This window comes from Anabrus simplex, chromosome 9 (assembly GCF_040414725.1).
Source record: "Anabrus simplex isolate iqAnaSimp1 chromosome 9, ASM4041472v1, whole genome shotgun sequence".
NCBI classification, from domain to species: domain Eukaryota; kingdom Metazoa; phylum Arthropoda; class Insecta; order Orthoptera; family Tettigoniidae; genus Anabrus; species Anabrus simplex.
The window spans coordinates 130,193,118-130,220,734 of NC_090273.1; the positions used below are offsets into that span (position 1 = coordinate 130,193,118).

Sequence of the window (27,617 nt, forward strand, 5' to 3'; positions counted from 1 at the left end):
AACTGCATTTATGTGTTCGTTATATCGTATCTGAAAGTTCCTACCAGTATGCCCTATGTAGCTGGCCTCGCAGTCATTACATTTCAAGCGGTAGACACCTGAGTGATTGTATTGATTTTTATTGTTGACGGATGTATGCTGCACGGCTGCACGTCGAGATCTGTTACGTGTTATTCTGGGGCTGTAGTTCGCGGATATGGAGGGGAAGTTTGGAGGGATGGGAGGGCATCTGTGGAGAGAGCAGAACTAGGGTAGGGAGAGTCTTTGGACGGTTCATTTGTATGTATAGGCTGTTGTTTTTTAATTCTTTTCAGATAATGATTTTTTAGAAAGGGAATGACTGTATCGAAAAGAATGTTAGTATTTTCTGTGATTTCATTTAGATTGAAATTTGGGTTGATGTATTGATCTAAATTAATGTAAAATTCTTCCAAGATGCTGAGCAAGGGGCTTTTGGGGTTTGTATTCAGAATTTGCATGTCATGGTTAATATTTGTAAATCGATGTTTTTGTTCATCGATGTGTTGTCTCATAGCTGAAAAATGTCTGTGCTTAACTGCATTTATGTGTTCGTTATATCGTATCTGAAAATTCCTACCAGTATGCCCTATGTAGCTGGCCTCGCAGTCATTACATTTCAAGCGGTAGACACCTGAGTGGTTGTATTGATTTTTATTGTTGACGGATGTATGCTGCACGGCTGCACGACGAGATCTGTTACGTGTTATTCTGGGGCTGTAGTTCGCGGATATGGAGGGGAAGTTTGGAGGGATGGGAGGGCATCTGTGGAGAGTAATTAGTAATACTAATTGTGTAAGATGTTGGCGTTGCTATGTGTAGTTTTGTAAGCTATTTTTAGGCCTTGTTTTTTAAAAATGTTTGTTATTGGATTTATATGTCTATTGTTATAGGTGAATAGTACGTAGTCTTTTTTATCTTTCTCGGCTCTGGTTAAGTTGGTTTTTGGTTGGTTTTTTATTTTATTAATAATCTTGTTAATCATTTCTTTTTTGTATCCATTCTGTCTGGCTATATCATGAATTAAATTTAATTCTTTATTTAGATCATCTTTTGTAAGTGGTATGTTGTATGCTCGGTAAATCATCAAAGACAATCCACAAAATCCACAAAGACAATATACCTATTTTCCACAGTAGGTCAACATATAAACGACTATAAACACAAATTTTATGGCTTAGACCACGATATAGACATCATTGAAATAATAAATAAAGGCCCCGTACTTGATTTAACTGAACAATTTTATATTTCATTTGATCAGTACCATAATCCAAACTTTAATCTCAATGACCTTTCTGAAAAACCCACGATTTTGTTTGATACGCTTATTAAAATACTGAATAAACTTAAAATACCCAAAAATCAATCAATCTTCAAAACTATACATAACACACTTACATACTACCCCTACCGCCATCCGCGGCCACCCGATTATAGCCCTGCCTCTACTGTGCTTCCCCTTCCTCCCACTTAGAAACTCCACCCCTCCCCATCCCCTCCGAAGGTCCGTCCCTCGACATTTAGTCTGTCAGTTCCTCCCCATTACATCTGCTATCAACTTGGCACCTGAGGTGAGTCTTCTATTCCTTTTCCTTTAATAATATTTTTTTTCCTGCTTTACGTAATTCTAAATCGCGCCTCATTTTCTTATAGGTTCCGTCTTGGTTCAGGACCTTTCTAGATCAACTTATGTATTTACAACTCGCATCATAAGAGCCTTTCTTCAAGTACCAATTCAACAAGAACTTCGGCTACTTTACTATGTTCAACCTACTCTTTAATACGATATAAACAAACATATAAACCGATATATAGAACTTTCCAATGGACACTTTGCTTGTCAATATCAACTTGCAGTGACAACTAATCCATTTGGTTACATTGGACAATACACTAAAATTCTTCATTTGTTAAGTCCAAGTTGCAGCCCCATTAGAATAATTTTACTTTTTAATGTGCACATATTCATATGGAACACTCTGACTAAGTGTTTGTTCACTTCTTTTAATATGTCAAACATCGCCATAAAGCCTTTATAAAAATGAATCCGAATGTTCAACAGATAGCGGCAACATAGATCAAAGGCTGATAATTGTTTTTTGCTACAACTAGAATTCATTTCTTTTAACTAATCATTCTTTTAATTAGTAATACTAAGGTGTACACCCTATAGAAAGACAACCATTTTTATCTCAGTGACAATCAGCTTGTATATATAAATATCATTTTAGCTTTATCATGTATATTTTTTCTTGAACTATTATTGTGATATTACTATGGGAGTCATGATCAATGTATTTTGTCTTTGTGTAATTAGTCCTTGGCTGATGATGACATGGAATCTTGTCGAAACCGGTACCAGATGTACAAAAACGTGATGATTTAACAAAAATTTAAATTTTCACGTAATATATAGTATTGAAAAGGTGGATATTATCTTTTTCTTTCTTTATTGTGAATCTTGATTCAATACGGAACCTGAAGAATGAAATTCTTAACGTTAAATACCTAAATTCTGGAAGTTTGTACACCTATCAAAATAAAATTCTGGATGAATGCCCCCCCCCAAACTGAAATCCTGGCTACGCTACTGATTTTATGGGAGTCCCTTTTCTTGAACCAAGTGTGACTATCAGGTTATTTCTCATGCATAGATCTAGCTTATATTCTCCCTCTTCATTTCTGTTTCCCATTCCATGAGGGTCCAGTGTGGATTCATATCCTGTTCGTTGTGAACCAACTAGTGAATTCAAATCACCCATTACAATTAGATTGTCATACTCAGTGTGTTTTTCCAAGTTATTAAGGAAGTTGGCCTTTTCCTCTTTTGAGCATCCAACCTGTGGATCACATTGTACTTTTTCCCTCTTAAGTTCACAGATAACTTAATTATCCTTTCAACAGACTCTACTTCATTTCTAGACCAGTAGAGACTACAGTCAAGTCTGATATTCATTTTCTCAGTTTTCTTCCACTATGTTTCACTCAGGGCCATGATCAGAAGTTTCCTCCTTTCCATAAAGTCGACTAGCTCTTCAGTTTTGTTTGTCAATGTCAGGATATTTATTGTTCCCAATCTGATACTTTATCTTCGTTTGGTTTGGGTAGCTGGTGTAACATCGGACTATAAACCGTCATTCGCACCAAACTGATGTCGTCGTGAATTCCTGCATCCGAGGCTCGTATTATTCTTGAAAGCAACTTCTTCAGTAATCCCTCACCTCAACCTACAAGGCAGCAGGTTGTATTCATATTAATCCCTGAATTCAGGGCTGCCTCTTCCGCCATCTCCATCATTCCGAAGTCCACCTTCTCCGCTGTAGATGTCGTTGAGGTCTTCACTTGTAACGCTGGGCTGGGACCCTTACCAGATGTTACACACCAGGTCAGTGTGCTGTGGGACTCAAATAGGCAAGGATGCCACTCCCTGGGTAGGACTGCCTGCTACCTTGTTCCATTAATAATGCTACCTAGATATGTAAACTGTTCTACATTCTCTAACCGTTCTCCGTCTATATTCACTTGGCTTCTCTTTTTCACAGTCCATGACTACAGTTTTCTTTTTACTAATTACCAATCCAAACTCCTTCAGATTTTCATTCGAAATGTCCAGTCTCCCACCCATGCAACTTCCTCAATAATATTGCCCGAGGTACCACGTGCAAGCATTGTTTACCCTTGTGTAAGTTACGACGCTCTGGTTGACTCTACCAGGATGGCAAATCAGATATTCTTTTATACTGTGCAGCAACGTACCTTTCGGTATCTCATCCACAAAAAACAGATATTCACATGGGGTCACATTCAAGTCATCAGCACAGTATACACCACCGATTCTGGATTCAAGAAATGTATAACGTACAGGGCCAATGACCAAAAAAAAACCCACTTTGACAACAGCCCATTATTCTATGGCTTGTTAAGACGACAGCTGCCCGTCTAGCTGGTCCGCAGATACTGGACTGACGCGTGGCCAACATGAGTACATCTTCAGTCATATTGCTTGGCTTTGCTTTCATGATCAGATCCACTGCCTCTCATATCGCACAGCTCATCAATATGGATGAAATCATAAAACGTGTAAAACAAGAGTATCAGTAGTGATGAAGTGAATGCTTTGCTATTTGCAGATGATGTGGTGATTTGGGGAAAGGGAGAAAAGGAGGGCTTTGGCAGTGGGTATACCGGGGTTCATATTAGTTTTTTCTTGATCTGTCAATAGATGTGAAGTATTCTTGAGGGTCTACTTAAGTTGATGTTAGATTCTCGGGGTAGGGTCTTTCTTTACTGTAAAGGATGAACTATCTTTAAAAAATTGATTTGTTTTGTGTACATATTCGTTTTTATACATTATGACAGTAGTGTTACGTTTATCTGCTTTTGTAATTATAAGATTATTATTATTGATTTTCTTTTTGAGAGCATGTATTTGCTTTTGTACGAGAATCAAATCCTTGTAGCTATTGTCATAATGAGTAGTAAGGGGTGAATTACGGGAGTTAATATTGTTTTTTGGGTTAAGAATGGAGTTTTTCTTTTTACTTCAATTCGTACTTTGTCTTGTTTATCTGCTGGCAATTTGCTAATGGCTAATTCTGCTTCTACTGTTGTAGTGATGGCTGTGTTCAGAGTGTTAAAATTAGGCCAATTGTGTTTAGGGCCCCTGGCTAAAATGGAACTTTCGTCTTCATTCAATGGTACATTGGACAAATTTATGATCGGATGGTGAAATTGGTTGAGCATGTTAGGCGTTGTGTTTTCATTGGTTTCTTTAGCATAGTTATTGTTGAGTTTAGAGTTCATTAACATATGCAGCTTTTTCTCTAGGGTTTGTTGTTTCTTTGATAATACAATAAATAAGCTATTGTCAACTTGGGCTTGAAAGAGGTTCCATTGAGCATCCGAAAGTAAACTTGTAGTTTCAAGGTGAGCCTCATATAATCTATGTTATAAAAGGACATTTTCTTGTACAAAAATTTGATCTCTCTCAGGCAAATCATATTTTTGTTCTAGTTTGGGTTTTAGTAATTTGAAAAGAAGAACGATGCTTCTTGAACTTGCTTTTAACCCAATCGCATCATTTGACGACCCTAGCTCGTCACAGTTACTCATGGCATATGAATCAAATGACGAGCTCTGCTCGCGGCGATGCACAGCTGTACATCAATCCATATAGTTCGGTCAATAACTCACAGACGCCACTTGTATGCATTCTGAGCTGAAGTTTACACATGTGGCTTCGGTTTTTTCCCTTTCACCAGGTTCTCGCACACTTGCGGAACAAGAGATAAGAGAATCTTTTTTCACATAATTTCGCTCATGTCAGTTGCCATCATGGCGTCAAGCAGATATGCTGGTGTTGATGAAGAAGGAGTACGAAAGCTAGATAGTGTTTTAGAGAGTGATATTGAAGGCAGTGATGTTTGTGACGACGAAATATACCCTGAAGTCCTTAGTTCGAGTACTAGCGATGCGTATAATAGTTCTGATGACACGGAAAGTGAAGCAAATAACGACGGTGTGCCGAGTCTTTCGAAATGAGCTCGTACCTCGGCACAGACTAACTTGACTGACTGGAACTGGACAAAAAGTGACAGTAAACCTGTTGTACATAAGTTTAGTGAATACAGTGGGGTTAGTGAAAATTTATTGAAAAAGTTTGATACGCAGCCACTATCTGAACTCTCAGTTTTTTGTGAATACATGAACCCTTTGTTTGACAATATATCTGTCAAGACAAATTCATATGCAGCAAAACAGTTGAGCAATCCTGACAGAAAAAAGTTGAAAGACGATGACCAATGGTTTGAGACTACACCCGACGAAATTAGGGCATATTTTGCATTAGTTATACTAATGTCACAAGTGCGAAAGTCAAGAATACAGTTATACTGGAGTAAAAACAGGTATATAAACACTCCTATTTTTCGTGAAACCTTGAGCACGGGAAGATTTATTATAATTTCACGATTTTTACATTTTGTTGACGAACAAGTCAATAGTAGTGACAAGCTAAGAAAGATTAGGCCTATAATACAACATTTCTGCTCCAAATTTTCAGAATTATATTTACCTTCACAAGACATTGCTCTAGATGAAAGTCTAATGAAATTCAGAGGCCGCCTTTCATATGTCCAGTGTAATAGGTCTAAACGTTCTAGGTTTGGAATAAAAATTTACAAAATTTGTGAATCAAGTTCTGGCTAATGTCTTTCAAAATTTATGTAGGTGATGATGTAACGGATCCAAGTCTGCCAGCGTGTACAAACGTCATGCTCAACATGTGTGAACCCTTGTTAGGCCGAGGACATACATTGTTTTTAGATAACTGGTATTCTTCCCCAGATTTATTCAAAAGGCTACACGACAAGCAGATGAATGTAATTGGAACTGTTAGACAGAACCGAAAAGACATGCCTCGCAATATCAGAAAGAAGAAACTAAAACGTGGAGAGTATGAGACGTGGGCTGCCAACAGTATGTTGTGTGTGAAGTGGAAAGATAACAAGGATGTTTGCTTTCTCACCACTAAACACAAATCAGCTGACATGACAGGGACAGGCAAACTCAGGCGAAAGAGAGGACAAACTCCGAGGGAAGAGGTGATAAAGCCTAAGTGTGGCCTTGAATACCAGAAGGGGATGGGTGGTGTTGACCTTCAGGATCAGGTTACAGCTCTGTTCCCCGTCATGCAACGCACGGTGAAAGGATATAGGAAAATATTCTTTTATCTCCTAGATATGTGTATTTTCAATTCCTTCACTGTTTATCACAAGATCACTGCTAACAGAAAGACGAGCTACATGGACTTCCGAACTAGCATTGCGCAGCAGCTACTAGAGACTGTTCAGTTGCCGGAGTAATCGGTTCGAGGTCGACCTTCAGCGAGCACCACCCCAACCAGATTACAAGCTAAATCATGGGCCCACTTTCCCATGCGTATTCCCCCTACAGAGAAGAAATCAAAAGTCACAAGAAGGTGTGTTGTGTGCTACAGCTGGGGTAAAAGAAGCGAAAGTTGCTGGCAGTGCAAAAAGTGTGGCGTAGCTCTTCACTTAGAAGAATGTTTTGAGGTGTACCACACCCAGCAGACGTACTAAAATAGCGGCATTGGTAAGTTTATTACTTCTTTATCATGCGTGCAAATTTTCAGAAAGGAATATTTACTGGTTGGTTTTGTATGATTTTCTAAATAATAGTGTGATGACGACGGCCGCAGAGCGGTATTTAAATGTGATTTCTTAGTGAACTCCTATGGTATTTAAATGTGAGGCAAATGGGTTAAGAAAGTTGGGTGTCAAATTGTGTGTGATATACTGTTTGACAAATTCAATGTCTTTGCCCAGTTTGGCTACTTTGACTTTAGGATCTAAATATAAATAAATTTCATTGTCCTATCGTTTACAAAGGTAACATCTGTGACATGTGTGATATCTTTGTGGAGTACCAGACCTACTCCTTTTCTTGCTTCCTTTCTATTACCATGCCGTCCGGCTCCATTGCTAAATGGTTAGCGTGCTGTTCTTTAGTCGCAGGTGTCCCAGGTTCATTTCCCGGCACATTCGATAATTTTAACCCATTTCGCTGGCACGGGGGCTGGGGGTGGGTGTGTGTGTGTCATCTTCATCATCATTTCATCCTCATCACGACTCGCAGGTCGCCTACGAGCGTCATATCAAAAGACCTGCACGTAGCGAGCCTAACATGTCCTCGGACACTCCCGGCACTAAAAGCCATACGCCGTTTCATTTCATTACCATGCCAGTACATTTTGTAACCTCCTCTTAATGAACTGGATCGGACATTGTTTGAGGAGGGACTGTTTACTGAAAGAAGGAATAGAAGGAATGGTGAAAGGCAAACGAGGAAGAGGAAGGAAAAAATATCAAATGTTGGACAATATCCAAGGAAACAAATATTCGGACATGAAAAACTTGGCGCAGGACAGGCAACAGTGGAAGAGGTTCATCCCATGACAAGACCTGCCATAAGGCAGAATACCTAGATGATGATGATGATGATGATGATGATGATGATGATGATCTTAATAACATACCTAACTGTAACAAATAATAATACTGTAATATAATAATGTTACTGATTTTATATCCTCACTAAGTACTTTTACAATTTTCAGAGGCGCCAAACAGAACATACTACGTGCTAATAAAAAAGTATGGAAACAAGGAACGTACGTAATTAAACATTATTATAATTAAACGCATTACTGCCACACCTATAGATATCCATAAATGTGGCAAGCTTTCCTGTTATTTATTTTTATTCTTTCTGTCATGAAATTTCCAGTACTATCCGGGCAAGTGATCAACACCTCCTAGATAATAAGGCCTCACAACTGTTCCGGATGTCTACCATGACGTCAGCACCGGAAGGCAAGCTTGAACCTTCTCAGTGTTAAGAAAGCAATGAGTGTGGCCATGTGTCAGTGCAATTATGTAGAATTGTTTTAATTATTTTAATTGTACCAGTTGCGAATTGTTGTGTATAATGGTGCTAAAGTGTTGTGTGCCCAACTGCAAGGGAAATTACGATAATGATAGCAAAGTGCATGTGTTTAAGTTCCCGAAAGATGAGGTTATGCAGCAGAGATGGTTACGTGCAATTCCAAGACAAGATTACCGAGTTACTAATTACTCAGTGGTGAGTAACTGTTACTTTTACATTCTCACATAATCATAATGCACATAGGCCTATTAGGTATTAAACTACACGCAGCAACTGGTGATACATAGGTATGTTTACTCTCATAAGATATGAGGTTATGTTAGCTTACAATCAAGGGATACATTATTATTATTATTATTATTATTATTATTATTATTATCATACTCATTAAACTACATGCCTACATATCTAGACCTATTCACTCTGTAAATACATGAAGTTGGCTCACGGTGGTATCTTATTTTATAGGTATGCCACAGACATTTCAAAGCCAGTGATGTTTTGTGGGAAGTAACTGCTACTGATTCAAAGACAGGAAAAACTTTAACTACTCCTCTTCCAAGACCACAACTGTCAGAGAATGCAGTCCCCTGTATCTTTCCCAACTGTCCATCATATTTATCTTCACATTCTGCCAGTTCAAGAGAAGAACTGGACAAAAAGAGAAGTAGAATAGAGAGGGAATCAATAAACAGAGCAGTTGAAGATAGTATCAACAATCATGCCTCATACACAGACAGAATTTCAGTCCACAATCTAACACAACTGAAAAGTAAAATAAATATGTTGATGTTACCTGATGGTTGGTGTACTGTGGTGAAGGAAATGCAGGTAATTTTTCTGTACATGGATACATTAAAGCAACCACATTGCATAGCATATATAATAATTGAAGAGGACATGACCTCAAAAGTGTATTCTAAAGGGGTTTTATTGCAGTGTAAATTTTCTAATGTAGAAAAAATTACCAACACAAATGAAGTACATTCTTTAGTTACAAAATTCCATAGCTACATTACAGGGAATGAGTGTAACAGTGTGCAGAAAGATACAACGAATAAGTTAATCACTGAGGAAGATGACCCCACATTTAATTTAATAAAATCACAGTTAAAACTTTCCTTAGTTCCTAAACGCAAAAGGGAGTATGATAATGATTTTGTTGTTATTAGTTCAATCTTCCAACTGATTTCTCCTCATGTTTACAAATTTATGAGACATAGAAATAATTTAATTTTGCCACATGTTAATACCTTGAAAAGAGTATGTTCCAGTCTAAATGGTAGCCTACATATTTTCTGTAATACATAAAACAGAAAGTTCAAGGTTTTCAACAGAATGACAAATTTGTCACATTGATGGTAGATGAAATTCACATTAAACCATACATGGACTTCAAGGGAGGGAACATTGTAGGCTCATGTGCTAACACTACCAATGTTGCTACATCAGCACATGTATTTATGATCCAGAGCATTTTATCATCAAAGAAGGAAGTAGTTCATATTCTCCCTGTGTCCAAGTTAACAGGTGATGATTTACACAGTATCATGTCAAAGGTTATTGTTGGTTTGGAATCTATGGGATTTAATGTTCTGGCTGTTATGACTGATAATAATGCTCTCAACACCAAAGCAGTGTCAAAATTTTCAAATCTACCTCAACTTAAAATTGAGTATTGTAATCCTGGAAATCCTAACAAGTCTCTTTTTTTTATCTCAATGACACTAAGCATTTATTTAAATGCGTCAGAAATAATTGGCTCAGCCAGAAAACTAATGGTTTGGAATTTGTGTATCCTGACTTTGATGATTTTTCTTGTAAGCTTGGGTATGGTTTGACTGGCAAAGCTCTATGGCCTTCAAGTTTTGAGAGACAAAATATGAAATATGTGTGTCAGTTGTTTAATGACCCTATAGTAAATGCTTTACTAGTTGTAGGAGAAAAGCACAATTTAACATCATATGAGGGCACAGCTGAATTTGTAAAAGTAATCACTACCTGGTGGCATATTGTTAATGTAAAGACCTCTTTCAAAGGTGTAAGACTTAAGACCCCTTTCAAAGGTGTAAGACTTAATGATAAATTTCAACAGCCTCTCGCCAACAAACCTGGTGATGAACGGAAGGGTTTTTTAATGAAGTTTGTTCAGTGGTTAGATCACTGGGATAATCTAGGTCTGAAATGTGGCAAATTGTCTAGTCAAACGCATAGGGCTCTTACTCAAACAACTCACTGCCTTATACAGCTAACAGTTTTGTTCTGAAGTACTGAAATGGTCATATTTTCTTCCTGGAAAGTTTCAGACAGATGCATTGGAGGCATGATTTGGTGAATACAGGCAACTTGCAGGTGGCCAATACCATGTTTCTGTTAGATAGGTGTTTGAAATTGAGAAAAAAATAAGGATCTTGAATTCAATTGAACTGCCCATTTTTAATGGTAGGAAAACTGTTGTAAATGATATTGTTGCTGAAGATATACTGTTAGATCATGATTATTGTGCAGTTTCCTCATTTCAAACATTTACAGGCGAGCTCAATGTAACAGACTCAGATCTTGACAACACATCTGGTGTTGCAAGTCTTTTAACAAACATAGCAGGTTATTGTTGTCATTCCCTTCTCAAGAAATTAAATTGTAATTACTGTGCAGATTTCTTAGTTTTGAAATATGTTACTGTTAGAAATAGTCATCATAATGTTATTGACAGTCTCAATAGGGGCAATTTGAAATATCCTGCAGAAACAGCTGTACCTTAGTGTCATACACATATGTCATTATAAAAAAGATGTTGAGGCCAGAAAGTGAGAGAAAATTTCTTAGCTTAAATAACCATAAAAAGTATGTAAGTGATGTGACCCTGCAAATTGTTCTCTCAGCTGATGAATGTATAGACGACAGGAATGAATGTAGGGAGCACACTTCAGAATATTTGTATTACAACATTATTTGGAAGTTTACAAGTATTCTAATAAATAACTACTGCAGGAACAAAACTAATGAATCCATAAAACATTGTACAAATTCAAGAAAGTCTGTAATTTTCTCAAAATAGGTATGTACAGTACTCATGTAATAGGCAAAAGTATTGAAGTCTTTTTGCATTACTAGCATGCTTGATATATGATGATGTATATCTTATTAACTTTAATGCCAGTGTGTTATAATTTGGACCTAGGCCTACCTACAGACCAGGTGAATGTTATGCTCCTCTTCCTTAATATTATTAACTCAGTGTCTTTCTAAATTTACTGCTATTATAAACTTACTTTAATTCAAAATAAAAATAGTCATTGCATGCACAAAAGACGATACAAGTTAAGAAAATTTGTTATTTTCGCAAAATGGAAGTCTGTAAATAAATGTTAAGTTAGTGTATCATATTTTTGTAGTACAGTCTACATGTTAGGCCTAAATTAATTTTATGCATTCTCTTTTTATTTTAAAATCATTTACTGTCTATTCAGTGCCTATTTAAATTGAAATATGTTTGTGAATTTCAGTTCTGTGTCTTAGGAAGTCAGCCTGGAGTAAGTTAACGTTGTAAAATGCTGCTGTGATTTAAAACAGGGTGTTGTTTATCTTTAATGACAGTGTCTCTAACAAGGGAACATCGGCAATGGGTAAGTCGCCGATCGTGATGAAACTTGGAAAACACATGGAGGTACACGTAAAAACGATGTCGGCATCAATTTTGGGTGCCAACATTCATTAGGGCGTTAACTACGCAGCCTAAAAGTTGCGACATTTCAAATTCCGCATGATCAGCGATGAATACCTGCTGGCCAGTGCTAAGCTGGCACACTGCGTACTTGGAGACACGCCTCTGCACCTCCTCCCCTCCACGCTCCAATTGGTTCGCCACCGCTGCCGGCAAGCGCGGGGAAAAGGGAAACGTGTGGTGGCGAACCAATTGGAGCGTGGAGGGGAGGAGGTGCAGAGGCGTGTCTCCAAGTACGCAGTGTGCCAGCTTTGCATTGGCCAGCAGGTATTCATCGCTGATCGCGCGGAATTTGAAATGTCGCAACTTTTAGGCCCCGTAGTTAACGCTCTAATGAATGTTGGCACCCAAAATTGATGCCGACATCATTTTTACGTGTACCTCAATGTGTTTTCCAAGTTTCATCGCGATTGGTGACTAACCCATTGCCGATGTTTCCTTGTAAGATACGGTAATAACGGCAATATAATTCAATGTCCTTTAAAATTTAAACTTTATTTGTTGGTAAATAAGTTATTCCAAAAGCTAAAAGTATTAAAATCCTGTTTGTGTGTGACCATGCTTTGTGTTTCTTTGGATTGTGATCGCCTCCTTAGCGTGACGTCACAGCGCTGTTGTGAGGCCTTATTATCTAGGAGGTGTTGAAATGATAGCATACCTAAGCTAAACAATGCCATCTCTCTTATCTCAATTACATCTGTTTAGGTAAATCCTGGTGTGATAAATGCAGAGAAGGGGCATGAAATACACTTAAAACTAAAAGTCTGGCTTTCAAATAATGCTTCCAGTCACTTTGTATTACATTTGGAAGTACAACTCGTAACATACACTAGTTTTCAGCTGGTGGGTTGGCACGCTTTCTACAGCATAGCTTTATTCAGAAGGGGTGGCTTCTGCTACACTTACACCAACTGGGAATAACAGAGACCATTTCCAGAAAACATTTGTGAATAGATTCTCACTGTTTGGACTCTATAGTCGGGAATGAAACTAGGTATTTTTAAAAGTTTTGAAAAGATGGGATCTTGAATACCTCAATGGCAGTGAAGATGACGTCATTTGGAATAACGACATGCCAGTAGCAGGGAAGTTGGCGGCACAAGACTATGATAATTCAAATGAAAGCAGTGATCAGATTTCCTACTGTGTGCTAGGCCTTCTGTTTAACTGACAAAGACAAATGACTGGACATTATGTTCTTTTGTATTATTATTGCATCATACGATAACCTTATCACTTTTCCCTACGGGGTCGAATATGAAGTGAGACAAATCTTTGTAGCCAGGTGCCCTTCCTAACGTCAACCTCATCAGAGGAGTTGATGGGATGAAACGAATTACTTGAAATAAGACTAACTAAAACTGACCATATTTACTTTATATGTAGACCTAAAAGTCATGTGTTCACTATTTATTTATTCTATTTATTCTTTTTAAATTTAGAAATACTGCGATCCAATAAAATAGCGAGTAAAACTCAGAATACATTCACAAGTTTGTTAAAGAATAGTGTTGAGTGTTTACATGCACAGTTTATAGCTCTTTATAGCCTAGAAGTCATGAGTTCACTGCACAGATTTTGAGGTTATCACATATTTGGACCCCCCCGCCCACTACTTTTTTCCCTGTAAATGTGGGGGGGGGGGGAAGGGGGGTCTAATACGCAAGTAAATACGGTATTTCCCAAACAAATGTACTCACTCACTGTATGTTTGTTTCTTTTTATAGGGGCAACTGATGGGAAATAGCTCAAGTATGATTAAGCTTTGCAGAAAGAAAATGCATCCTATTATTGTATGAAAATGTCACAGAGGTGCAAAGGGAATTTCACATAGACCCACCAACATGACACACCATTGCTTGCATCAGAGACAAGTTTGAAGCAGATGGAACTGTTCACAGTGTCCACAAGGAACATTCTGGAAGACCACGTACATCCACCAGCCCTGAAAGAGAGGAACATTTGCTGACAGTCCTTCTCAACTCTCCAAAGAAATCTGTACAGCTAGCAGCTCGTGAGACAGGACTCCTGCAGTCGAACATCCACCGCATTTTGAAACATGTCCTTTGGAAGAGCTAACATTCCAACATCTATCCCACACTCAAAATGAAGATGATCCTGACCAGAGAGTTGAATTTTGTGAACGGTACCTGGACAGATGTGTACAAGATGCAGCATTTCCCAACAAAATTATCTGGTGCAATGAGGCTACCTTTAAGTTAAATGATTTGATCAATTGACTCAATTGCACCTACTGGGCAACTGAAAATCCACATGTGACTGTTGAACACCATGTGAACCTCCCAGGAATAACGGTGGTGTGGGATATCTGCAATGGGCATCCTAGGACCATTTTTTTTTTTTTTTTTGACCGAACTGTCGCGGGGGATGTTTTACCTAAACTTGCTGCTTTAATCTGTCAGTCCATACATTGCAGAGATGTTTGGTGATGAGTGTTTCATCCAGCAAGATTGAACATCACCCCAAGGCCTATCTTATTGCCATGCTTTGGAACAGAAGAATTGGTGGAAGAGGTAGTGTTGAATTCCCTGCACGTTCCCCATCCTCATGCCAGTGGACGTTTTCTTATGGCGTTACCTCAAAGATAAGCTTTACGGCACAAAACCCGCAACAATCAATGCGTTAAAGACAATGTCTTGTATTTTCAAATGCGACGATTTGTAACGTTATCATCTTCATTGGTCCACATTGTCAGCTGTATCTGGAAAATAATGATCATCAGTCTGATAATTAGCAAACATGCAAGGGGCATAAAATGTCCTTTAATATAAATGAAACCATTAACCTTGTATTTGTATTAATAAACACTGAATTTATTGTCATTCCAAGAGTGAGTACTTTTCTTGGGACACCCAATAGTGAAATGCCCTCCAAGTATGCCGATGATCAAAAGCATGACTGACACTTTATCTGTAGCTATCGAAACATCGGAACAGCAAACCTGCACTGAGCTGGAACTACTGGTCGAGGTTCCCTAGCCAAGATGTCTTTCTTTAACCCAGTTTGCCTTCACTTTTACCCCTCTTGCACTTGTGTAAACGTACTTTTAAAACTGGTTGTCCATGTGGGTATATCACACTATGATCATCATCATAATTTCCCAACTCCAGTTTCCCGGGTGTGGTGTACCAGCGCTCGACATCTCCTTCTGTCTTCATACATCTTCTGTTCCAGTACATCCTCCCATTTGTATCCTCTCTCCTCCACATCTGATCTTACAGTCTCTATCCAGCATTTTCTTGGTCTTCCCTGTGGTCTTCTTCCTACGAGATTAAGGTCAAAATATTTTCTGGCAGGTCTTTCCCTGTTCATTCTCATTTTGTGCCCATATCACTGAAGTCTCTGTTTCTTTACGACACTGGTAATAGGAACCTCAATACCAGCTACTTTCCTATTCACTTCATTTCCGATCTTGTCCTTTCTGGTAGTTTGGTTCATGGTTCTAATGAATCTCATTTCATTTGCCTGGATTCTACTGAAGTCTTTGTTTAGTAGGCTACATGTCTCCAAACCGTACGTGAGGATTGGTACGAAATAAGTGAGGTACATGATTGTTTTTGCTTTTTGTGGCATTTTGCAATCCCAGAGAAGATTTCCGACTTGACTGTAAAAGTTCGATGCTTTCTGTGTCCTGCTGAGTATTTCCTGCCTAACAGTGTTGTCTTTTGAGATTGTGCTTCCGAGGTACTTGAAGTGGGAAGATGATTCGATTGTTGCTCCTTCCAGAAATATATTTGAGCTTGTTCCCCGTTGATGGTCATTTCCACTGTCTTTGTTTTGCTCATCTTCAGTCCAATATTTTTGAATGTGTTGTTCCATTCATTAAGTTTCTTCTGAACTTCAGCTTCTGTCTCTCTCCATAAAAGCTCCACTTTCTTGATAGATTTGATGACCTTGTCCATTACTATTATGAACAGGAGTGGTGACAGAGCACTTCCTTGTTGGACACCTCTCTTTTTTCAAACCATTTTGATCGACCGTTGCCTATCTGGACACAGCTGTAGCACTTCTGGTATAGCATCTTGACTTTGTCAATTAAGTACTTTGGCACCTTTAGGTCTTCCAGACATTCCCATATCTTGTTTCGAGGAACACTATCATATGCTTTTTCAATGTCCACAAATGCAATTACAAGATTTCTTCCGTATTCCCAGTACTTTTCTGTCAGAATCTTTACTGCAAAGATAAGATCCACAGTACTTCGACCTTTCCGGAGCCCGTGTTGTTCTTCCTCAAGCAAAGGTTCCACTATCTTCCTAAGTCTCATTTCTATGATCTATTCCAGCAGCTTCAGTGAGTGTGACAACAGCGTTGTGCCTCTGTAATTTCCACATTTCCGCCGGTTGCCCTTTTTGAACAGTGGGATGATGACTCCTTTACTCCAATTTTGTTACTTTCCCAAATCACTGATAACACTCTATATAGCCAATTCAAGCCTGGTATTCTAGCTGCCTTTATTATGTCTGAGTTGAGATCATCAAAGCCTGGGGACTTCCCACTTCGCATGCTCTTTAGTGCTGTTTCTACCTCAAGCCATGTTAATGGGTATTTGTTGTTTTTGGCTTCATCTACACTACATTCATTGGTGGTGGTCTTGCCCCCATCTCCATTTAACAGCGTGTTGAAGTACTTATTCATTTCATCCCTGATCCCTTCCTCTGTTTGTATTGAGCTACCATCATCTGTTTCCAGTGTAAGGATGTTTATATATTCACTTCTTTTACTGTTTACTATTTTGTATAGTATACACTATAATATCTCCACAAAATATTTGTTGTCCATACGGGCACATCGGACTATAACTCAAACTGATTTTCCAAATGTTGACAAATTTTAATTTCACTCTATATGGCTTCAGATTCATTCATTATAAAATAATTTTCATTTGAACTTCATTGTTATCTGGCTGGCAATATAAATTAAAATTACTCTCTTTTGATTAAAAGTTTACATAACGGAAAAAGTTTTTGTATCGCTGTACCCACCATCTCCTTAATTATAACCCTTGTAAGATTTTATTGAAGACCTTACAATGTTTCCACAGAGCAGAATGAATGGCAGACTGTGCAGACCCATGGTCGTCCTCCTAGCAAGCGGAGACGTCAATCATGTCTAGTTGTCGGGGATAGAGTATTCCTGTTTGGTGGTACTAGTCCCTATCCCGGTCATCATCCCACTGCATTGAGCATGGATCCAGAGACTCAAGACACCAGACTAATGGATCACAATGACATGCATGTACTGGACTTTGGTGAGTCTAATTCTCTTCAGTTCGACCTATAATTCATCTCTTTTTTTTTTTTTTTTTTTGTATGGTTCATGGTGTGGGTTACTGTAGTCACATGCTAGTTCGTGTACGATGGGCAATGGCTGAGTGGCCTAGTAAGTGGTCCTGAGAGTCAGGATACCAGTTGCTATGGAATGGGAATGGGCACCTCGGACATATTCTGAGCCACGACCCCCCTTGTGCTCGGGCAGCTAGGACTATACAATCCACCGTGGTCCCTAACCTGTTAGAGGAGAGATCCTCACTTGGACTAGGTGTAAGTTGGGTAGCATCCTGCTTCATGAACTTACCGAGCTCAAAACATTTTTAGCAAGCCTCGGACTTATGGGAGTAACGGGAGTCCCACTCCCATTTGACAAGTGAGGGACTCCTTGGAAACAACTTGGCGAACAAAATGGAATTCGATAGGGAGCTATCAGTATTAATGGAGCTTATGGAAGAAAGAAAATAGAACTGGCTGAGTCAGCAAAGAGGATGCATCTGGATGTGCTAGGATTAATGCTATTCGGGTAAGAGGAGATATTGGGGAAGAGATAGGAGACTATAAAATGTACTTGATGGGTGTTAAAAAGGGAAGATCAGGGTGCGGGGTTGGGCTGTTCGTCAGGAATACCATTGCACGCAACATAGTTTCTGTTAGCCACGTAAATGAGCGAATGATATAGGTAGATTTGGCAGTTGGAGAAATTAGGATGAGAATTGCCTCGGTGTATTCATCATGTGAGAGTGCAGATGGGGATGAAGTTGACAAGTTTTATGAAGCATTGAGTGACATCGTAGTCAGGGTCAACAGCAAGGATAGGATAATGCTAATGGGCGATTTCAATGCAAGAGTTGGAAATAGAACTGAAGGATACGAAAGGGTAAATGTGGGAAATGTGGGGAAATATGGAAGCTAATGGGAATGGTAAGCGTTTGCTGGACTTCTGTGCTAGTATGGGTTTAGTAGTTACGAATACATTCTTCAAGCGTAAGTCTATTCACTGCTTCACATGGGAGACTATATCTTAACCGACTTTGAATTCAGGAAATCTGTTAGGAATGTACGGGTATTTTGGAGATTTTTCAATGATACAGGCCCCTATCTGATCTGTAGTGAACTAAGTATATCTAGGCCTAGGATCGAGAAAATGAAATCTGTCTGCAAACGATTATGGGTAGAAAATCTCTAGGACGAGGAAATTAGACAGAAGTACATGGATATGATTAGTGGGAAGTTCCGAACAGTGAACAGTAACCAGTTTCAGGATATAGAAAGAGAATGGGTGGCATACAGGGATGATGTAGTAGAAACAGCAAGGGAATGCCTAGGAACAACTGTGTGCAAAGATGGGAAAAAGCGAACATCTTGGTGGAATGATGAAGTGAGAGCAGCTTGTAAACATAAAAAGACTTATCAGAAATGCTCCAAACAAGGTCTGATGCAGACAGGGAATTGCACGTATATGAAACAAACAGAGCGAAACAAATAGTTGTTGAATCCAAAAAGAAGTCGTGGAAAGATTTTTGTAATAACCTACGAAGGCTAGGTCAAGCAGCAGGGAAACCTTTCTGGGCAGTAATAAAGAATCTTAGAAAGGAAGGGAAAAGGGAAATGAACAGTGTTTTGGGTAATTCAGGTGAAGTCATAACAGATCCCAGGGAATCACTGGTCAGGTGGAGGGAATATTTTGAAAATCTTCTCAACGTAAAAGGAAATCTTCCTAGGGCCTGTTCCACGAACGAACTTTGCAACTTTTCAACTTTGCACTTTGCACTTTTCACTTTTCAATTCTCGTAAAGTGCAAAGTCTTTCTGTTCCACCATGAACTAGGCTGTACTTTTCAGTTTCTTCGCAAAGTGAAAAGTCTTTGCGAATAAGTGATGCGATCGAGTTTATTCCATGAGCAAACTGTATAGGCGTAATACTCTATGATTTTAATGCTTTACTTTTCGCGGCGAACTTGGCGGTATAATTGTTGTACCGTTAAAGTTTTTATCATGGAAAAGAAAGGTTATTATAAGAAGCTGGCTGTGCTGGAAGTTGTCAAGGAGAAACGTGACATCCTTTTTTTAGACAACTTTAAAGATAACCTCTCAAATGATGACACACATCAATGTTAACGAGAGTACCGTCAACACATATACACACAGAAAGACATTCACCCTTCATTAGAAATCCCGTCGCTATATTAAGTGGATTATCAGGCCAACGTACTGTTAGGAAATATTACATTTACTATAACATCTACGACTTTGGTAACAGTTCTGCAAATAATTGATTTTGATGTCCCATGCATTGCTGTTACACAGTACAGCTGGGCACCATTTACTAAAAAATGTAAACATAAGAATTTGTTATTTTTCGGAAAGGAATTTACTTCTTTATGTTTCAATAAATGACCGATCATTTCAAGAATATAGTCAGCCTCTGTTGGGATAATACGAAATCACTTGCGATATTACGTCAAAGTGAGGTTATGAAAATTAATCCTGTCTTTGTACGTTCTATTATTGGATTCTTCATCACTGTTCTCACTTGATGCTAACAAAAGCTCACGTCGTAACGTGTTTATATCACTAAACCAAATTCTATGCCGAGTAACTAATGTACATACTTGTTAATTAACATATGAAAAGGGAATCATCTCTTTGCAAGATTTATGAAAACTTTTCACTTCATTTCTTTGCACTTTGCATTTCTGTACCAATGGAGGAACAAAACAGGCTTGAAAGGTGAAAAGATTTCTAACTTTTCACTTTTCACTTTGCAAGCTAAATCTGAAAAGTGATGCTGGAACAAAATCTGAACTGAAAAGTGCAAAGTGAAAAGTTGCAAAGTTCGTTCGTGGAATAGGCCCCTGGTGGTGTTGGAAACAACCAAGCTCATGAGGAGAAGGAAAATGATGGTGAAATTACGCTTGAGGAAGTGGAAAGGATGGTAGATTCTATTGTCATAAAGCACCAGGAATAGATGAAATTAGACCTGAAATGGTGAAGTATAGTGGGAAGGCAGGGATGAAATGGCTTCCTAGAGTAGTAAGATTAGCATGGAGTGTTGGTAAGGTACCTTCGTATTGGACAAAAGGAGTAATTGCACCTATCTATAAGTAGAGCCCTGCATGGATGCGGATATCCACAGATTTATCCGCGGATATCCGCTAAGTTAGTGTCTTGGCAGATACAAATTGTATGGCAGTGCGGATAAATTTTGATGATCATTTCTAAATAATGACGTTTATTGATTTTCACTCAGGTATACTCTTGTTTTTGCCGATGGTTAGGTGACCCTTCACATTCGTATGGGAGAATAGTGATATATAAAGAGCCTTGAGACCATAAAGCCGTAAATCTGACCTAAGCCCAACTGGCTCCTGTCCGCAATTAATGGAAGGAAGGAAGGAACAAAGATCAATATGTCGGTAGTTGTTGCAAGAAAAAATCCCCCATAAACCTGTGACTGTAGGGGTTCCATGCCAGGTGTCAGACCTATTGTATTACGTTAACAGATCTATCCCATTTCAATACCCTAGGTGTAATATACTCTAGTTAAATATTTAAATTATCCGCGGATAACCATTTTGCAGATGCGGATAATCATTAGCGGATGCAGAGCAGATGCGGATATTATTTTGTAAATCCGTCCAGGGCTCTTATCTATAAGTAAGGGAACAGGAAGGATCGCAGTTGTGATCAACTATCAAGATATCTCATTTATTAGTCATCATCATCATCATTTCCCAACTCCAGTTTTCCGGGTGTGGTGTATAAGCGCTCGCCATCTCCTTCTGTCTTCATACATCTTCTGATCCAGTACATCCTCCCATTTGTATCCTCTCTCCTCCACATCTGATCTTACAGTCTCTATCCAACGTTTTCTTGGTCTTCCCTGTGGTCTTCTTCCTATGAGATTAAGGTCGAAATATTTTCTGGCAGGTCTTTCCTTGTTCATTCTCATTACGTGCCCATACCACTGAAGTCTGCGTTTCTTTATGACACTGATAATAGGATATTATCATTTATTAGTATACCAGGCAAAGTATTCACTGGCATTTTGGAAGGGAGGGTTCTGTTGAGAGGAAGTTGGATGAAAACCCGTGTGGTTTCAGACCACAGAGGGGCAGTCAGGAGAAGGTTTTCGGTATAAGCCTGGTAATCGAAAAATGCTACAAGAGGAATAGACAGTTGTGTTTATGTTTCATAGAACTAGAGAAAGCATATGACCGGGTGCCGAGGGAAAAGACGTTTGCCATACTGGGGGACTATGAAATTAAGGGTAGTTTATTAAAATCAATCGAAGGCATTTATGTTGACAATTGGGCTGCAGTGAGAATTGATGGTAGAATGAGTTCTTGGTTCAGGGTACTTACAGAGGTTAGACAAGACTGTAATCTTTCACCTTTGCTGTTCATAGTTTACATGGATCATCTGCAGAAAGGTATAAAGTGGCAGGGAGGGATTCAGGCAGGTGGAAATGTAGTAAGCAGTCTGGCCTATGCTGACGACTTGGTCTTAATGACAGAATGTGCCGAAAGCCTGGGGTCTAATATCTTCGAACTTGAATGCAATGAGTATGGTATGAAAATTAGCCTTTCAGTGACTAAACTGATGTTAGTTAGGTAAGAAATTCAACAGAATTGAATGTCAGATTGGTGAACAGGTAGATAATTTAAAGTATTTAGAATGTGTGTTCTCTCATGATGGTAATATAGTAAGTGAGATTGAATGTTGCGATCAACGGTGTTCTGTAAGAAGGAAGTCAGCTCCCAGACGAAACTATCTTTACATTAGTCTGTTTTCCGACCAACTTTGCTTTACGGGAGCGAAAGCTGGGTGGACTCAGGATATCTTACTCATATGTTAGAAATAACGGACATGAAGGTAGTGAGAAAGATTGCTGGTACAAATCAGCGGGAACAATGGCAAGAGGGTACTCGGTGTGAGGAGATAAAGGCTAATTTAGGAATGAACTCGATGGATGAAGCTGTACGCATTAACCGGCTTCGGTGGTGGGGTCATGTGAGGTGAATGGAGGAGGGTAGATTACCTAGGAGAATAATGGACTCTGTTATGGAGGGTAAGAGAAGTAGAGGGAGACCAAGACGACGATGGTTAGACTCAGTTTTCTAACGATTTAAAGATAAGATATATAGAACTAAATGAGGCCACAGCACTAGTTGCAAATAGAGAGTTGTGGCAACATTTAGTAAATTCACAGAGGCTTGCAGACTGAACTTTGACGGGTATAACGGTCGATAATGATAATGTATGTATGTATGTATGTATGTATGTATGTATGTATGTATGGATGTATGTATGTATGTATGTATGTTCTTTCCTCCTCCTTCTTTTACAAGTTGCTTTACGTCACACCGATACAGATAGGTCTTATGGCAATGATGGAATAGGAAAGGGCTAGGAGTGGGAAGGAAACAGCCATGGCCATAATTAAGGTATGGCCCCAACGTGTGCCTGGTGTGAAAATGGGAAATCACAGAAAATCATCTCGAGGGCTGCCGATAGTGAGGTTCGAACCCATTATCTCCCGAATGCAAGTTCATAGCTGCACGTCCCTGACTGCATGGCCAACTCACTCGGTATTCTCATTCTCTATCAGATTGAAAAATATCTTGATAAAAATTGTATGAACAATCCTGTCATTTGCTTGTAACTAGGAAATACAGCAGAACCCGTCTTTTACGTGTTTCAAGTAAAGGAAATTGATTTTTTTTTTTTTTTTAATTGCTTAGGTGAAATTATACAGAGTGTATCAGAAATATTTGGGGGCGGGTTCCTCACGCCAAAACATGGAAAATATGTCCTATAAACATACACCCTGAAATGCTTCATTTTTTAGTTTATCAGTAGAGCCCTTCACGGGTGTGGATATCCGCTAAGTTAGTGTCTTGGCGGATACAAACTGTATGGCAGTGCGGATAAATTTTGCTGATAATTTCTAAATAATGACGTTTATTGATTTTCACTCAGGTATACTCTTGTTTTTGCTTCTGGTTAGGCAGCCCTTCACACTCGTATGGGAGAATAGTGATATATAAAGAGGCTTGAAACAATAAAGACGTAAATCTAAGCTAAGCCTAACTGGCTCCTGTCCGCAATTAATGGAAGGAAGGAACAAAGGTCAATATGTCAGTAGTTGTCGCAAGAGAAAATCCCTCATAAACCTGTGACTGTAGGGGTTCTTGTGCCAGGTGTCAGGCCTATTGTATTACGTTAACAGATCTATCCATTTCAATACCTTAGGTGTAATATACTCTAGTAAAATATTTAAATTATCCACAGATAATCATTTTGTGGATGCGGATAATCATTTGCGGATGAAGGAAGTGCGGAGCGGATGCGAATGTTATTTTGTATATCCGCACAGAGCTCTAATTATCAATATTATTATATTGTTGAAAGCGTATGTTCAGTGTACACTCCATCAAAGTAAGTGTGTTATCATCATCATCATCATCATCATCATCATCTTCCTTCCAAGTATTGGGCTATGTGTCCCGTTACAGTCTAGCATTTTTCTTTTTGTAAGACTTCAAAGCAATTAAATGTCCTTCCGACATTTTTTTAAAATGTGGAACACTTCACGATTTTGCATTTTGCGTGTCATCCTTGCGCAGGGGCCATGCTAATCTTCTCTGTATCGTTCCAATTTAAGTATGTTATAATTCATTCTATCATCATCATCATCATCATCGTTGACCAACTCCAGTTTCCCAGGTGTGGTATACGAGCCCCTTCCATTTGATTCGGCCCATGAACCATTCTCCGTTCACAATCCACTCCCAATCCTGGCCCTCTCCTCTACATCCTTCTTCACTAAGTCTGTCCATTTTTCTCTAGGTCTGCCCACTGGTCTCTTTCCCCTTATTTCTCTTTCATACTCTTTTCTTGCAGACCTGTTGGCACTCATTCTTTTCACATGACCAAAACACTTCAGTCTTGCCTTTTGGATCTTCTGGAGTAAGGAGTCTTCTAGTCCTACATCTTCTCTGACTTTTCATTCCTGATTTTATCCCTCATGCTCTTCTAGATCATTGGGCGTAAGAACTTCATTTCTGCTGCTTAGAGTTTCGAGTTGTCCTTTCTTATTAATGTAGTGGTTTCCAGGCTGTATGTGAGGGGTGTAGTATGATTTATACAGTGTCATCTTGGTTTTGAGTGGTACTTGTATATCCCATAATAGCTGTCTTACTAGGATGTAAAAATGTATTGCTTTGCTGATTGGACTGTTTACTTCATATTAAGCTAAGTTATCCTTGGACATTATACAGTACTACCCAAGTACTTAAATTTTGTAACACTGTCCAGCTTAGTGCCATTTAGCATAATTTCTGGCTGATTGTCACACTTCTGTATCTTCAACACCACTGTTTCAGCCTTCTTCTTCGTTCCCTTTTCCAGATTCTTTGGGTAGGGTAGTGTACCAAAGCCCTCCACCTTACTCGATCTTTCCAACATTCCTCTTCTAGTACTTTATTGCTGTCGACCCCTCTGTTAGCAATACAGTCCACAACAGAGCTCCTCCATCCCATTCGAGGATGTCCACTAGCCCTCTTTCCAGTCTCTGTATCCATGAATGTTCTCTTTGGTATTCTCTCTCCTGGCATTCTCATCATGTGTCCAAACCATTTTAGCTTTGCTATATCAATCCCTTGAAGTTTACACATTACCACACTTCTCCATATTTCCTCATTTCGTATTCTATCTCGTCTTGTCTTTCCCTGTATGCTCCTCAAGAACCTCATTTCAGCTGCTTGTATCTTACTTTGGTTCCACTTAATTAATCTCCAGGCTGCTCAAGCATAGGTCAGTATAGGTTTATAATAGGACGAGTATAAAACCTTGCATTTCATTGGCACATCCTTGTTCCATACAATGTCTCTCACACACTGGTAGAAACTTGCAGACTGCTGTATTAAATCAATTTCTCCATCTAAATTTCCATCCTGTGATATCACGCTGCCCAAATATTTAAAATTTTTCACTATTTCAAGAGATTCATTTTTAACACTCCCCTGGATTTTCTGTTACCTCTCGTCATGATCAAAGTCTTACTTTTTGCAGTACTAATCTTCATTCCGAAATTTCTTATCTCCTCATTCCATAAATCAAGTTGTGTCTGTACTTCCTCTTCATTATCTCCCCAAACTACAATGTCATCAGCAAAGAGCATAGACTTTACTTGCTTGCCCATCATCTTCTCCTTGATATTATGTAGAATTCTATCCATGATGATAATGGAGAGTAAGGGAGACAATACACTTCCCTGTCTTAAACCTGTCTCAACTCTGAACCATTCAGTTTGACCCACTTTGGTTCTAACACAGCTTTTGCAATTTTGATACAATGCTATTGCATTGTTTCATTCCCAATCTGTGCCTCTGTCAATGTTTTCCATACCAAATTCCTCGGGACACTATCTTTTCAATATCTAGAAACTTTACTACCATGTCCTTTCCATATTCCCAATACCTTTTCATCATTTGATGCAATGTAAATATTGGGTCAAATATGTACCTGCCTCTTCTGAATCCATACTGGTGTTCTGCTAATTTTCCCTCTACTCTGTCTCTTATTCGTCTATCCAAGATTCTTTCAAGGATCTTAGCTGTATGAGGTATCAGTGTCACTCCTCTGTAATTTTCACATTGCTTCCCGTCTCCTTTCTTGAAAATTGGTATAATGACCCCTTTCGTCCACTCTTTTGGAACAGTCTTTTCTCTCCATATCACTCTGAAGTGTCTATACAACCACTGTAGACCAGCTACTCCTGCTGCTATTATAATTTCTATGGTGACCTCATCAATTCCAGCTGCCTTGCCTCGTTTCAATCTTTTAGTGTCCCACTCAATCTCTGCCGTGGACCCCCGGTTTTCCTTATCTTCCATCTGGACTAAATCTGTTTCTTCGATTTCTCCTTGTACTGAGGTATTTTGTATTTGTAAAGCTGTTCAAAGTATTTTCTCCACCTCTGCAATATATCCTGCTTCTGTGTCATCACTTCCTCCTGTTCATTTTTAATGAAGTTAGCACCTTCTCCTGGGCTTTTCTTCTTGTTAACCCACTGGAATATCTATTTGTTTCTGGTTGTATCTTCTTGCAGAGATTCAGTGAATTTTTGCCAGAATTTCTTTTTCTCTTCTTGAACCACCTTGGAGCACTCCTTCTTGCAGTGCCTGTATTTTGTTTTGCATTCTGTTGTTCTGTATCTCAGTCATCTTTTCCAAGCTTGTTTCTTCCTTTTAACTATATCCTTTACCCTGTCATTCCACCAGGGCATTTCTTGATCTTTCTTCCTGCCTGATACTCTTCCACTGGTCTTTTCTGAAAACTCGACCATGACTGTATTCTTCTTCGACGCTTCCGATTTCTTCCTTAGGTATACTTGTTTTAATGTGTGTATGGAACTCTTTATTTATTTCCTTCTCCTGCAATTTCCACACCATTAGCTTTCTCTGCCTAATCTCAGTCATCTTTTGTATCTTTCCCATCTTTAACTTAGCTATCACACCTCTGTGATCTCCTTCGAAAGATTTACTTGGGAGGGCTGTTATATCTACCAACATTTTCCCGTTACCTTTCTCGACCAAAATGTAATCTATCAGAGTTTTGATTTAGTTATCCCAACTATATCTTGTTATCTTCTGACTGTTTTTCTTTTGAAACCATGTGTTACCAATGGTCGGCTCATTTATTCTACAAAAGTCTACCAAAATATGTCCAGCCTTGTTTCTCCTCCCATATCCAAATGAACCTATAATCTCCTCCTTTTCTTTTCTGACCTACTTGGACATTCATGTCTCCTATGATCACAACTTGTTTGTCGTGTATATGGCCTTCCAGATATTCCTCTAGATCCATATCTGTATTTCCTGTTTGTGGAGCATACCCTTGAATTATATCTGTAACACCAGTTTCAAGTCTGAATCTGACCTTAATCAACCTGTCATTTATGTTTTCCACCATTCTAGGCTGTATTCCTTTAGGTCTTTTCTAATTATGAGACCTACACCATTTTTGGCTTCTCTTCCTCCGCTACAGTATAAGGTGTATCCTTTCTTTAGTTTCCTCTTACCTTTTCCTTTCCATTTGGTCTCACTG

At 38.8% G+C, this 27,617-nt stretch overlaps 1 protein-coding gene and 1 non-coding gene across 4 annotated transcripts in view; one reads left to right on the forward strand and one right to left on the reverse strand.

Annotated features, from left to right (window-relative positions):
• LOC136881060 (kelch domain-containing protein 3) overlaps positions 1 to 27,617 on the forward strand; it is a 132,102-nt gene that overhangs the window by 75,441 nt on the left and 29,044 nt on the right. For 2 of the 3 annotated variants that reach the window (XM_067153668.2, XM_067153669.2), the window contains one exon: positions 17,277 to 17,483. The exons of the other annotated variant lie outside the window; for it this stretch is intronic. In XM_067153668.2, coding sequence (XP_067009769.1) covers positions 17,277 to 17,483 — 207 coding nt within the window. The remainder of the gene's footprint in view (positions 1 to 17,276; positions 17,484 to 27,617) is intronic. 3 annotated transcript variants of the gene reach the window in all.
• LOC136881339 (U6 spliceosomal RNA) lies at positions 24,082 to 24,192 on the reverse strand. The gene has a single exon (XR_010861021.1). It is a non-coding gene; the product is annotated as a U6 spliceosomal RNA (small nuclear RNA).